The sequence below is a fragment of the Pristiophorus japonicus genome, chromosome 4, assembly GCF_044704955.1.
Source record: "Pristiophorus japonicus isolate sPriJap1 chromosome 4, sPriJap1.hap1, whole genome shotgun sequence".
Taxonomy (NCBI): Eukaryota; Metazoa; Chordata; class Chondrichthyes; family Pristiophoridae; genus Pristiophorus; species Pristiophorus japonicus.
In genome coordinates this window covers 210,581,778-210,595,612 of record NC_091980.1, presented here as the reverse complement: position 1 = coordinate 210,595,612, position 13,835 = coordinate 210,581,778, and the positions used below count along the sequence as shown (strand labels likewise).

At 41.0% G+C, this 13,835-nt stretch overlaps 1 protein-coding gene across 3 annotated transcripts in view; it reads right to left on the bottom strand.

The window, feature by feature from the left end:
* Positions 1-8,000: 8,000 nt before the first annotated feature.
* Positions 8,001-13,835, bottom strand: part of nubpl (nucleotide binding protein-like) — a 54,617-nt gene continuing 48,782 nt past the window's right edge. The window contains exons 12-13 of one of the 3 annotated variants that reach the window (XR_011593072.1): positions 12,461-12,631; positions 12,238-12,322 (exon numbers count right to left, since the gene is read on the bottom strand). Coding sequence is in view for 2 of the 3 variants with exons in the window: in XM_070879051.1 (XP_070735152.1) it covers positions 12,260-12,322 (63 nt within the window). In the remaining variant the exon portion in view is untranslated. Of the gene's footprint in view, positions 12,323-12,460; positions 12,632-13,835 lie in introns of all 3 variants that reach the window. The other 2 variants (XM_070879051.1, XM_070879052.1) reach the window with 2 other exon arrangements.

Genomic DNA, 13,835 nt, shown 5'->3' with positions numbered 1-13,835 from the left:
GGGGGAGGAATTTAACACAATCACAATCACTAAGGAGGTGCTACTCACTAAGATAATGGGACCTGATGACTTGCATCCTAGGGTCTTAAGAGAAGTAGCAGCAGGGATAGTGGATGCATTAGTTGCAATTTACCAAAATTCCCTGGATTCTGGGGAAATCCCAGCATATTGGAAAACTGCAAATGTAACGCCCCTATTTAAAAAAAGGAGGCAGACAAAAAGCAGGAAACTATAGACCAGTTAACCTAACATCGGTGGTTGGGAAAATGTTGGAGTCCATTATTAAAGAAGCAGTAGCAGGACATTTGGAAAAGCAAAATTCGGTCAGGCAAAGTCAGCATGGATTTATGAAGGGGATGTCATGTTTGACAAGTTTGCTAGAATTCTTTGAGGATGTAACGAATAGGGTGGATAAAGGGGAACCAGTGGATGTAATGTATTTGGACTTCCAGAAAGCATTTGACAAGGTGCCACATAAAGGTTACTGCACAAGATAAAAGTACACGGGGTTGGGGGATAATATATTAGCATGGATAGAGGATTGGCTAACGAAGAGAAAACAGAAAGTAGGGATAAATGGTTCATTCTTAGGTTGGCAATCAGTATCAGTGGGGTGCCGCAGGGATCAGTGCTGGGACCACAAATATTTACAATCTATATTAACGACTTGGAAGAAGGGACTGAGTGTAACATAGCCAAGTTTGCCGATGATACAAAGATGGGAGGAAAAGCAGTGTGTGAGGAGGACACACAAAATCTGCAAAAGGACATAGACAGGCTAAGTGAGTGGGCAAAAATTTGGCAGATGGAGTATAATGTTGGAAAGTGTGGGGTTATGCACTTTGGCAAAAAAAATCAAAGAGCAAGTTATTATTTAAATGGAGAAAGATTGCAAAGTGCTGCAGTACAGCAGGACCTGGGGGTACTTGTGCATGAAACACAAAAGGATAGTATGCAGGTACAGCAAGTGATCAGGAAGGCCAATGGAATCTTGGCCTTTATTGCAAAGGGGATGGAGTATAAAAGCAGGGAAGTCTTGCTACAGTTGTACAGGGTATTGGTGAGGCCACACCTGGAATACTGCGTGCAGTTTTGGTTCCCATATTTACAAAAGGATATACTTGCTTTGGAGGCTGTTCAGAGAAGGTTCACTAGGTTGATTCCAGGGATGAGGTGGTTGACTTGAGGAAAGGTTGAGTAGGTTGGGCCTCTACTCATTGGATTCCGGAGAATGAGGTGTGATCTTATCGAAACGTATAAGATTATGAGGGGGCTTGACAAGATGGATGCAGAGAGGATGTTTCCACTGATAGGGGAGACTAGAACTAGAAATTATAATCTTGGAATAAGTTGCCACCCATTTAAAACTGAGATGAGGAGAAATTTCTTCTCAGAGGGTTGTGGATCTGTGGAATTCGCTGCCTCAGAGAGCTGTGGAAGCTGGGACATTGAATAAATTTAAGACAGAGTTTCTTAAACGATAAGGGAATAAGGGGTTATGGAGAGCGGGCAGGGAAGTGGACCTGAGTCCATGATCAGATCAGCCATGATCGTATTAAATGGCGGAGCAGGCTCGAGAGGCTGCATGGCCTTCTCCTGCTCCTATTTCTTCTATTCTTATGTTTCAGATCTACCTTTAAATTTAAGAGAACGGGCCAGTGATGGCTGTTGTACTTTAATGTTGACAAATACAGTGATATGCATTTCGGGTTGTTGACAGGTATCAAATCAAGAAATCAGTAATTATTGATTAATAGTGCATAGGGGAAAGCAAACAGGGGTTTAGGATGTATAGCAAGGACCATTGATCTAAAACCAAGAACACTATACTTAGGATATACAAGGCTTTGGTTTGATCACACTTGGAGTTTTGTCTCCAGTTTAGGTCCCCTTACAATGTGCAGTATATCTGAGGCAGTGGCCAAGGTGTCAAGAAGAACAACCAAGATGATACCCATTTGCAGGGCTTTTGGCTGTGAGAATAGGCTACAAGAATTAGGGCTATTTACATTGGACAAACAAAGGCTGAGAGGGCACATGACTAAGGTTATGAAAATAATCAAGATTTTCGACATGTTGGACAGGTTATTTGTGACGATCCGGAAATGTGATGGACACACTTCAGTCTCTATCCCCTTTCAAACTCACTTCTTTTTGCATCCTCCCCTGGAAAATTCTCACCCAAGTTACATACAACTGGCAAGTCTTTGCCACAATATGTGTGTGGCTGTCGATTTGATCAACCGCTCTCATCACCACCATTGATACCATTTATCTCAGCAAAATCTTTTCTCTCTCCCATCTTGGCATGGCCACTATCTTCACTGCTTCAAGGCCCAAGAGACGCAGACTTGAGCGTATTTGGCACACAACTGGTTTAGCTATCCATCACCAGATCTGGTTGCACCTCATTAAGCTCCATTGGTTCCACACTCCGGTCAAAGCCACCTACAACTCCAGGATCAGACTGGAAAAAAGATAAACTCCTGGCTAACAAGCTTCTCTTTAAATCCTCTTCTGCCCCCTCTAACAAGTGTGATGAGCTCAAGGAGTTCTTTGTCACTAAGATTGAGACCATCCATTCAGCTGTCCCTGTTGTATCCACCTTTTCACTTGCTCACCAAGCCAGACCTCTCCACCTTAAGCCTGAACCTGCATCTCGAAGGGGCAGACAATGCTAGTGGGAGTTGTGTACAGACCACCAAACAGTAGTAGTGAGGTTGGGGACAATATCAAACAAGAAAACAGGGATGCATGCAATAAAGGTACAGCAGTTATCATAGGTGACTTTAATCTACATATTGGGCTAACCAAACTCGTAGCACTGTGGTAGAGGAGGATTTCCTGGAGTGTATTAGGGATGGTTTTCTTGACCAATATGTCAAGGAACCAACCAGGGAGCTGGCCATCCTAGACTGGGTGATGCGTAATGAGAAAGGACTAATTAGCAATCTTGTTGTGCAAGACCCCTTGGGGAAGAGTGACCATAACATGGTAGAATTCTTTATTAGGATGGAGAGTGACACAGTTAATTCAGAGGCTTGGGTCCTGAACTTAAGGAAAGGTAACTTCGATGGTTCAGTAGATAGTGAATTAGTCTACTGTAGCTAATTCACGCCTACAGTCTACTGTCGGCGTGAATTAGCTACAGTAGACTGGCAAATGATACTTAAAAGGTTGACGATGGATAGGCAATTGCAAACATTTAAAGATCACATGGATGAACTTCAGCAATTGTACATCCCTCTCTGGAGTAAAAATAAAATGGGAAAGGTGGCTCAACTGTGGCTAACAAGGGAAATTAAGGATAGTGTTAAATCTAAGAGGCATATAAATTGGCCAGAAAAAGCAGCAAACCTGAGGACTGGGGAGAAATTTAGAATTCAGCAGAGAAGGACAAAAGGTTTAATTAAGAGGGGGAAAATAGAGTACGAGAAGCAGCTTGCTGGGAACATAAAAACTGACTGCAAAAGCTTCTATAAGATGTGAAGAGAAAAAGATTAGTGAAGACAACCGTAGGTCCCTTGCAGTCAGATTCAGGTGAACAAAGAAATGGCAGACCAATTGAACAAATACTTTGGTTCTGTCTTCACGAAGGAAGACACAAATAACCTTCTGAAAGTACGAGGGGACCGAGGGTCAAGTGAGAAGGAGGAACTGAAGGATATCCTTATTAGGCAGGAAATTGTGTAAGGGAAATTGATGGGATTGAAGGCGATAAATCCCCAGGGCCTGACAGTCTGCATCCCAGAGTACTTAAGTGGCCCTAGAAATAGTGGATGCATTGGTGATCATTTTCCAACAGTCGATCGATTCGGGATCAGTTGTTATGGACTGGAGGGTAGCTAATGTAACACCACTTTTTAAAAAGGGAGAGAGAAAGCGGGTAATTATAGACCGGTTAGCCTGACATCAGTGGTGGGGAAAATGTTGAAATTAATTATTAAGGATGAAATAGCAGCGCATTTGCAAAGCAGTGACAGGATCGGTCCAAGTCAGCATGGATTTATGAAGGGGAAATCATGCTCGACAAATCTTCTGGAATTTTTTGAGGATGTCACTAGCAGAGTGGATAAGGGAGAACCAGTGGATGTGGTGTATTTTGACAAGGTCCCACACAAGAGATTGGTGTGCAAAATCAAAGCACATGGTATTGGGGGTAATATACTAAAGTGGATAGAGAACTGGTTGGCAGACAGGAAGCAGAGAGTCGGGATAAACGGGTTCTTTTCAGAATGGCAGGCTGTGACTAGTGGAGTGCTGCAGGGCTCAGTGCTGAGTGCTGGGACCCCAGCTCTTTACAATATACATCAATGATTTAGATGAAGGAATTGAGTGTAATATCTCCAAGTTTGCAGATGACACTAAACTGGGTGGCGGTGTGAGCTGTGAGGAGGATGCTAAGAGGCTGCAGGGTGACTTGGAAAGGTTCGGTGAGTGGACAAATGCATGGCAGATGCAGTATAATGTGGATAAATGTGAGGTTATCCACTTTGGGGGCAAAAACGCAAAGACAGATTATCTGAATGGTAGATTAGGAAAAGGGGAGGTGCAACGAGACCTAGGTATCATGGTTCATCAGTCATTGAAAGTTAGCATACAGGTGCAGCAGGCAGATAAAGGCGGCAAATGGTATGTTGGCCTTCATAGCTAGAGGATTTGAATATAGGAACAGGGAGGTCTTACTGCAGTTGTACAGGGCCTTGGTGAGCCCTCACCTGGAAGTGTGTTCAATTTTGGTCTTCTAATCTGAGGAAGGACATTCTTGCTATTGAGGAAGTGCAGCATAGGTTTACCAGACTGATTCCCGGGATGGCAGAACTGACATATGAGGAGAGACTGGATCAACTGGGCCCTTATACATTGGAGTTTAGAAGGATGAGAGGGGATCTCATAGAAACATACAAGATTCTGACAGGACTGGACAGGTTAGATGCAGGTAGATTGTTCCCGATGTTGGGGAGGTCCAGAACCAGGGGACACAGTCATAGGATAAGGGGTAGGCCATTTAGGACTGATATGAGGAGAAACTTCTTCACTCAGAGAATTGTTAACCTGTGGAATTCCCTACCACAGAGAGTTGTTGAGGCCAGTTCATTGGATATATTTAAGGAGGAGTTAGATATGGCCCTTACGGCTAAAGGGATCAAGGAGTATGGAGAGAAAACAGGAAAGGGGTACTGAGGGAATGATCAGCCATGATCTTATTGAATGGTGCTGCAGGCTCGAAGGGCCGAATGGTCTACTCCTGCACCTATTTTCTATGTTTTGAACCTATTGCATCAGAGACCCACTTTTGTTCCTTTGACCCTATCCCCACTTAAGTGACTGACCAATTTCTTTTTGGCCCCATGCTAGCGGACATTGTGAATAGTTTCCTCTCAAGTACTGTCTCCTTTCCTTTCAAAACTCCAGTCATGCTCCCTCAAAAAAAAAAAGTTCTCCCCCTGCCAACTCCCATTCTTGGAAACTACTGCCCCATTTCCAACCTACTTTTCCTCTCCAAATTCTTTGAATGTGTTGCTTCCCAAATCAGTCTATTTTTAACAAAACTCCATGTTTGAATCGCCCTATCACCCCTGCCACAAAGACCAGATATTTGTTGACAATAAAGGCACTCAAAAGCCTCACTTTGGAACATGTTTTTTGAGACCAGATTAGACGCCAGGAATTAATCCAGATACAATAAGATCCATAAATAAATCTGATGCGGGTTTGGAATAATTTTGGGCAAGAGTATAATCCAACTGCACAGGTTTGAGAAATTCCTCTTTGACCCCTTAAGACAATCAAAACCAGTCCAGGTGATCACATGGACCACATATTTGTTGAGTTCATTGACTTCCCTTTTATATGGTGCAATCTCCTCCCCATTCAAGAATCAATCCAGCTCCCTCTTGAAGGCATGCAGAGTTAGAACCAGCCAACCACACATTCCCGAGGCTCACTACGCTCTCGGAAAAGAATTGCCCAACATCTGGTCTGTTCCTACTTTTGCATTGTTTAAACGCATGCCCCTTGGTTCTCCCCAATCTGTCAAACTGGAATAATCTTAATAGGCATACAATCCAGCCTTTTTTATTTTATAAATCTCTATCAGGTCACCTCCCACTCTATGCTACTCCAGAGTAAATAGACATTCTCTGCTTTCACACTTTAATCAAGCATCAACTAGGGCTTCTGTACCTCTCAAGATTTCCTGCTCAGTATTAATGGAAAATGGCACAACTCAAAATAGATTTAAAAGTGTATTCTTTGAAATGGTGCCATCAAGAATGTTTAGTTGTGCATCAGAATTCAGTTTTACCTTGATCTTGACAAACAGTGACAATGACCAACTGAACTGTCTGTGTGTTTGTTTATTTTGCTCTCAAACCAAAATCTGTTGTCCATTCTACATCAGTAAAGCCCACTCATCAAGGTTCTTCAGATCATTCCCATAGCAATAATCTGTAAGTATACTATAAATATTTTAGGGAATTGTAAAATTCACATCTAAAAATATAGAAACTACTTGGGCTGGAGGATATTCCAGATCTGCAGTATAGTTTTGTTTATTCAATTAAACTTGGGTAAACTGTTTTCAAAAATATAATGATAACATAATTCATTTCTAACAAAACACATTCATAGTGAATACAGTAGAGATAGGACTGGAAGTGGTTCCTACTGCATCCACATGTGGACTGTTCCATAAAAGTTAACAAATAGATAAGATATTAAAGCCCAGCTCACAGGAGTTGAAGATTAAAAAATGTTAGCAATCCCATGTTTGGTACAATAGTTGTTCTTAAACTACCACTTGGAACAATTAATATGCTTTTGAGATTACCAACCACATTATCAATCATGCAACAGCTGAAAATATTTCCTGTATGATTTTTATGTTGCATTTTGTTAAACATTGGATCCAGAGAACAAGTATTCTCAAAATAAACTAGTAATGTAATGTTTGATAAAGATATGCTCAAAGTAGCCTTGAGAGAACTTAAATAACTTATTTAAAAAGGTCTATTGCTTGTCAAAAGCCCAGCCTTGGCACATCTGAACCAAATGAGCATGGGTTGTGGAAAAATTAAGTCACAAAAACTGTTTACAATTTTTCCCTCCTCAGTGCATGCTGACTTCAGAGTCCATTTGCTTATGTTTTTCATAAGCAAATAAAAACAAAATGGGTCAGGTTTCTAAATGTTTGACCATCTTTGCACAGAAACGAGTTGGGAAAGTGTTACCTTTAATGCTGGCTTTTAATAGCAGTGTGTATTCACAAGTTTTTATCTATACTGGCTGGACCAGTTGTTGAAGGCAAGTGGATTAACAGATATATAGATTGTCTGGGTGGTCAAAAAGACAGCGCTCATCAGTGTTGCAAAACCTTGTGATCTTGGTTGATATCTGAAAAGGACAGACATGTTAACATGGAACAAGAGGCTTTTAAGAACAGATCACATGCCAAAAAAGGCAGTCTGGCTTTTGGGAAACAAAATGCGACAAACAGGTAGTAAAGTCCTGCCAAAGGCTTTTACAAAAAGGAGACGGAGAGGCATTCTGTGCTGGGCAGAAGTTAATCTGTTTAAATCAGTATGATCCAGATCAACATGGGATAGCATTGCAGGTTCCCATTCTGTATTGCGTGAATTCACCTTGTGCCTATCGAACTAAGTGACTCTGATAATACCCATTGCTTTGTACCTTGTGTCTTACTGTGAAAGAAAGCAGCATATGATTCAAATCAAACTTCACCTCATCTTGTGTTAACTTGGGCCACCATCAGGGATTGAATACATACATGTACAAAAGATATAAATATCCAGTCCGGATCATAAGGGGATGCTAAATTTTTACATCCTGGATTATACTATTGTGCAAGTAGATATAGGGCAGTACGAGTTAACTCCCTTAAAACTAAGAGGCTCAGAAAGCCTGAGGAAATGCCTGATGCCACTGAACCAGAGAAGGCATTTATGACCGAATCATATACATGTATACCATAATAAAAATAAAAACAAAAAAAATCAAATTTTATTTAAATAGTCAAAAGCATCCATAATTTTAAAATGTCAAATTAGAAGCAATTTTTTGATACACTTTGATTTCAGCAACTGGTGAAAATGCTTAATTCAATTCTTATATTTGGCATTACTTGTGTTATTGTACATAGTTCTACAATACCACTTACAAATATCTACATTATTGATGTAGTACAGGGGTGTGATAAATCCTGGTACAATGATCACTCATCAGCATCCCATGACAAAAATGACCAAGTATTCATTATGCACATTTTACTGATTCTCAAACTTTAATAAAATCTGCTACATGGTTTCTCATCCCTCCCCTGCCAAACACAAAGCTACAGATCTTTGCTTTGATGGATGCAAGAGATTGAAGTCAGAAAAGAAATGTTTTTTTTTAAAAAGTGAAAGGAATTTGACCAGTACTGCATTTCTGTCCATTCCCACACCCTTTAATGAGTCCTGGCATATTCAGGTGCCCACACTGGTGGAGGAAGTGGAAACAATATAATTTATGAGGGACATACATAATGAATGGCATAAAGCCAGTTGACCTGGCTTGATGTAAAACAAATTGCACACACCCCTAAATGCTACAGACAAAACACAGTCTCAGGTCATTTAAAAACTTTCCCATGGCTGTATATTAATGCTCGTTACTGCAAAGTTAGCTCCCATGAACTAACTGCATTCGTGCACCAGAGATTCCAGATGGTGAACTTAAGATTTTCTATGAAAAGCATTCTAGTTCTCATCATTGGGGCACATCCATGGTAACATCCAAGTTCTGGATGTGTGCCAAGGGCCATGTGCCTAGTCCAATGAGGCAATGTTAGGAAAATATGGGCTCTCCAGCCTGGAAAGGAGACAGACGAGAGGGGGATCTTATATGGGTAAAATACTAAGTGGAACAGAATAGAAAAGGTCAATCCAAAGCACAAATCCAAGTTAAACCACAATTGCAGGACAAGGGAACACAGGTACAAATGGGTAACAAGTTCAGGACCAATGTTAAGAAATATATTTTTTCACATAACTGATTAATATTCTTCTGGATATGGAAAATCTTTGGATTGTTTCGACACACTGATGGTGGGGCCATGGTGATGGGGAGCAGAAATGTTGTTTCTATGTAAAGATTAACTAGATGGATCAAATGGCATGCTCATTTGTACTTGCTTTTATTTTGGTAGAACTAAAAACAAAAAAAGGATGGAAACAATAGTCCAGCTTCAGAAGAGTGAAAGCTGCATGCACAGACAAGACTAGAGAGGCTTTGCTGAGGTAGGTGAAGCAAGATCTTGGAAGGATTTGATGAGGATGGGGATTTTGAAATCGATTCATTAAAGGGAGTGCAGAGATGATAGATGTACGTGACAAGATAGCAGACCCCTGGACGAGTTAGAATTTGCAGAGGACAGTATATCAGAAGTGCTTTGGAAAGTCATGCTTTGAAGTGATGAGGCAGTTACCATTCACAGGGATAAAGTAGTGGTGTAGTTGAATGTGTTGGTGGTGAACCAGATATGGGATTTGAAGCTTAGCTCAGGACAGGTGTGTGCTTGTAAATTTAGTTAAAGTTAGCAGCCTGGAACAGTAATGGAATAAGCATTTGAAACAGTTTCTGGTAGAAGCTGTACAGGATGGCTTTATAGCTTCTCATGTTAATCTGGTTCGTTCTAGTTCATGCAGGATTTTGTCAGGCAGTACTATGATCCTTTGAAATCAAGAGTGGAAGTGAAGAAATTAGTTTCAGCATCAGCATACATATAGACTCGTATTGCAGATGACGGTGCTGAGGACTGGACATAGACAGGCTAAGTGAGTGGGCAAAAATTTGGCAGATGGAGTATAATGTTGGAAAGTGTGAGGTCATGCACTTTGGCAGGAAAAAAAAAATCAAAGAGCAAGTTATTATTTAAATGGAGAAAGATTGCAAAGTGCCACAGTATAGCAGGACCTGGGGGTACTTGTGCATGAAACACAAAAGGATAGTATGCAGGTACAGCAAGTGATCAGGAAGGATATGAAAGGATATACTTGCTTTGGAGGCAGTTCAGAGAAGGTTCACTAGGTTGATTCCGGGGATGAGGGGGTTGACTTATGAGGAAAGGGTGAGTAGGTTGGGCCTCTACTCATTGGAATTCAGAAGTATGAGAGGTGAGCTTATCGAAACGTATAAGATTATGAGCGGGCTTTACAAGGTGGACAGAGAGAGGATGTTTCCACTGATGGGGAGACTAGAACTAGAGGGCATGATATTAGAATAAGGGGACACCCAATTAAAACAGAGATGAGGAAAAATTTCTTTGCTGAGGGTTGTTAATTTGTGGAATTCGCTGCCTCAGAGCTGTGGAAGCTGAGACATTGAATAAATTTAAGACAGAAACAGACAGTTTCTTAAACGATAAGGGGTTATGGGGAGTGGGCAGGGAAGTGGAGCTGAGTCCATGATTAGATCACCCATGATCTTATTAAATGGCAGATCAGGCTCGAGGTGCCATATGGCCTACTCCCGTTCCTATTTCTTATGTTCTTATATAGAGATAAGGAATAGGAGAATGCTACAGAATGCAATATGGGACACGGAATGACAAAGAGAAACCATTGGAGGAGAAAGCTGTGTTGGAACAAGAGAGTGTCTCACTTTTTATGGCAGAATTGTCTACTGTATCAAAAGCTGCAAGGAGGCCCAGAAAACAAGGATGGATAACATATTCAAGAGCCTTGCAGATAAAAAGGAGATGGGAGGTCCCTAACAGTTTGAGAGGAGTCAAGAGTCTCTATGACAATAGTTTACAAAGTACAAGATGATGCCAGGAGTAGGTGGAGTCTCATTGAGGAAATAAGTTTGCTGAATTCCGGGGTTGTGGAATTCTGAGTAGAAACTGCAGTGTTTATGAATGGGGACTGGACTGGGAGCAGTACGAGAGATATTTGAGGCAAATGCAGCTCAGCAAAAAGCCTCAATTTTTGAGACAGAGACAACCCTCAGACTATCAAATCAGGTGTCAGATGAGAATGGAGCAGCAAGGATGGAGGAGTTGGAAGAGGCAGTTTGTAACAGAGAAGGAGTTTGAGATTAACATTCTATTCCTGGACAATCCTAATTAAAAATACCATCCTCTGTATCTGGAGTGTCTCATCATGTCACAATCCCTTTTTTGGATGTCGAGTAATCGCCAGTATAAAGAATGAATTAGCATTTATATGTAATTTTTCACATTCTCAGGCCACCCCAAAATATTTTGTAGCCAATAAATTATTTCTGAAGTGCAGGCTCTGTTATTTAGGCAAATATGGCAGCCAATTTGCACACAGCTAGGTCCTACAAACAGTAAATGAGATGAATGACCAATTATGTTTTTCATGGTATTGGTTGAAGGAGGAATGGTGGCCGGAACACTGAAAACTCACTGCTCTTCTTCAAATATGACCTTGGAATCTTTTATCTTCATCTAAACTGACACAAAGGGCTTCAGTTTAACTTCTCATTGGAAAGATCATTATCAACAATGCAGCACTCCTTCAGCAGTGCACTGAAGTGTCAGCCTCGATTATATGCCTAAGTTCTGGAGTGGGAACTGAACCTACAACATTCCAACTCGAGCACTACAATCAAGAAAAAAAGATTGAGAAACCTCAAAAGTATATCAATTATTCAATAGCATAAATAAGGTGAACCCAGAAAGCAAATCAGGATTTTAAAAAATCATAAATTGTAAGTGAAAATTAAATTTAAAACTTGTATTTCAAGTCTTCAGTGATAAACATTGGGAAATATCTAATAGTTATGGTTTGTCGAGTGGAGCAGCAAAATGGCAAGGTTTAGTAAGTTGAACGGACTTCTGTCATCCCTCATCAACTATGGATAACTGAAAACAAATGATTGCAAATTTATAGCAATTATTTGCATTTGATCACTGCAAAATTGCACCCCGAGCATATTTGACTGCCTTTTAGCTATCAACACAAATGTACGAGTTTAACTTGTCAGTAAATACTTCTCACTTCACATTACAAACAGCAGTTAGTTTTCTCAATGTTGGATATAAATCAGATATTTCTGTGTATGATGATCATAATGTCACTACATTTTCTGTAGCCATCATATGTTCCACCTATAAATGATTCGTTCAAATCTGGTCCAGCAGCTATCTTCACAGCAGGTCTTTAACCCGTCGAGTTGCGACAAAAGAAATTCCAAACAGATCTGGATGCCGTAGACTGGAAGGTCCCACTGCTCACCCAAGAGGTGTTGGCAGTCTTTTCACCACCTCAGCAGCAAGTGTCAGGTAGGCATTAGCCTGCAACGCAAACAGAAAAGCTGCCAGGATAATTTATCTGATCTAGTTAGGAGATGTTGAGTGCTGATGCACATACCTTTTTAAAAAGGCAAAAATAAATGCAAGTTTTATATCAAATACAGCTGGTTACATACTTACAATTCACAATACATCTATGGGTAAGTGAACACATCAATGATAGCAGTCCTTGAGCAGAGTAGTTGCTAACTAAATGGTAATTCTTGGCTAAACTGTATTAATGTGGCGACAAGCTGCAGCTAAGTACTTCTGTCAAAGAAGAAACATCCTAAAACTAACTCCCTATGGCAACTGTTTGTCAGTCATCAGTTAAGGTAGCAAAACAGGAAATGCAGAAAACAACAAATATTGCTGTAACAGGGATGTTTGAACATGCAATTCCCCACAGTAAATTCAGTCACTACTTTTGTTTCTGCAATTGACCAGCCATAATTTTGAATTCTAGGTATTTCTGCAAAGAAGAATGAAAATGATAGGTAAATCACTGCCCATCACTTGGTCACCACAAACTTAGTACCCAACTTCTTTAATATTTATGCGCCAATTACCCTGCTGGATAAAGATTAGAATCACATACTTAAGACATATCAGCCCCAAGTTTCATCATGATTTGCTCCTGATTTTTAGGAGCAACTGGTGTAGAACGGAGTATCTTAGAAATCGGAATTCTCGCCATTTAGTTTGCTCCAGTTCTAGTCAGTTAGAACAGTTTCACTTTGGAACAGAATTTTTTTTCAAAAGGGGGCGTGTCCGGCTACTTACGCCTGCTTTCAAAGTTTCGTCAGTGAGAACTTACTCCAAATTAACTTAGAATGGATTAAGTGTAGATTTTTGTACGCTCGAAAAAACCTTGTCTACACTTTAGAAAATCAGGCGTAGGTTACAAATCAGGCATAGGGAATGGGGGGGTGGGGGGGGTTAAAAGGGAAATTTACAAACATTAAACACTTCAGCTTTACAAATAAAGAGCCATCATCAATAATAAATGATAAAAACATCAATAAATCAACCAATAAAATCCAAAAAAAAATTAATAAGAAATAATTTTTTTTTTAAATCAATAAATAAAACATTTTCTACTTACCGACTGCAGCACCGGGAGCCCTCCAACAGCGTGCTGGGAATGCCCCACCGTGTGTCTCTATCTCTCTGTCTGTCTGTGTGTGTCTCTATCTCTCTGTCTGTCTGTGTGTGTCTCTATCTCTCTGTCTGTCTGTGTGTGTCTCTATCTCTCTGCCTGACAAGGGGGGGGGGGGGGGAGAGAAAGGGAGAAGGGGGGGAAAGGAGATGGGGGGGGGGGAAGAAAGGAGATGGGGGGGGGGAGAAGGAGATGGGGGGGGGGGAGAAGGAGATGGGGGGGGGGGAGAAGGAGATGGGGGGGGGGGGGAAGAAAGGAGATGGGGGGGGGAGAAGGAGATGGGGGGGGGGAGAAGGAGATGGGGGGGGGGGAGAAGGAGATGGGGGGGGGGGGAAGGAGATTGGGGGGGGGGAAGGA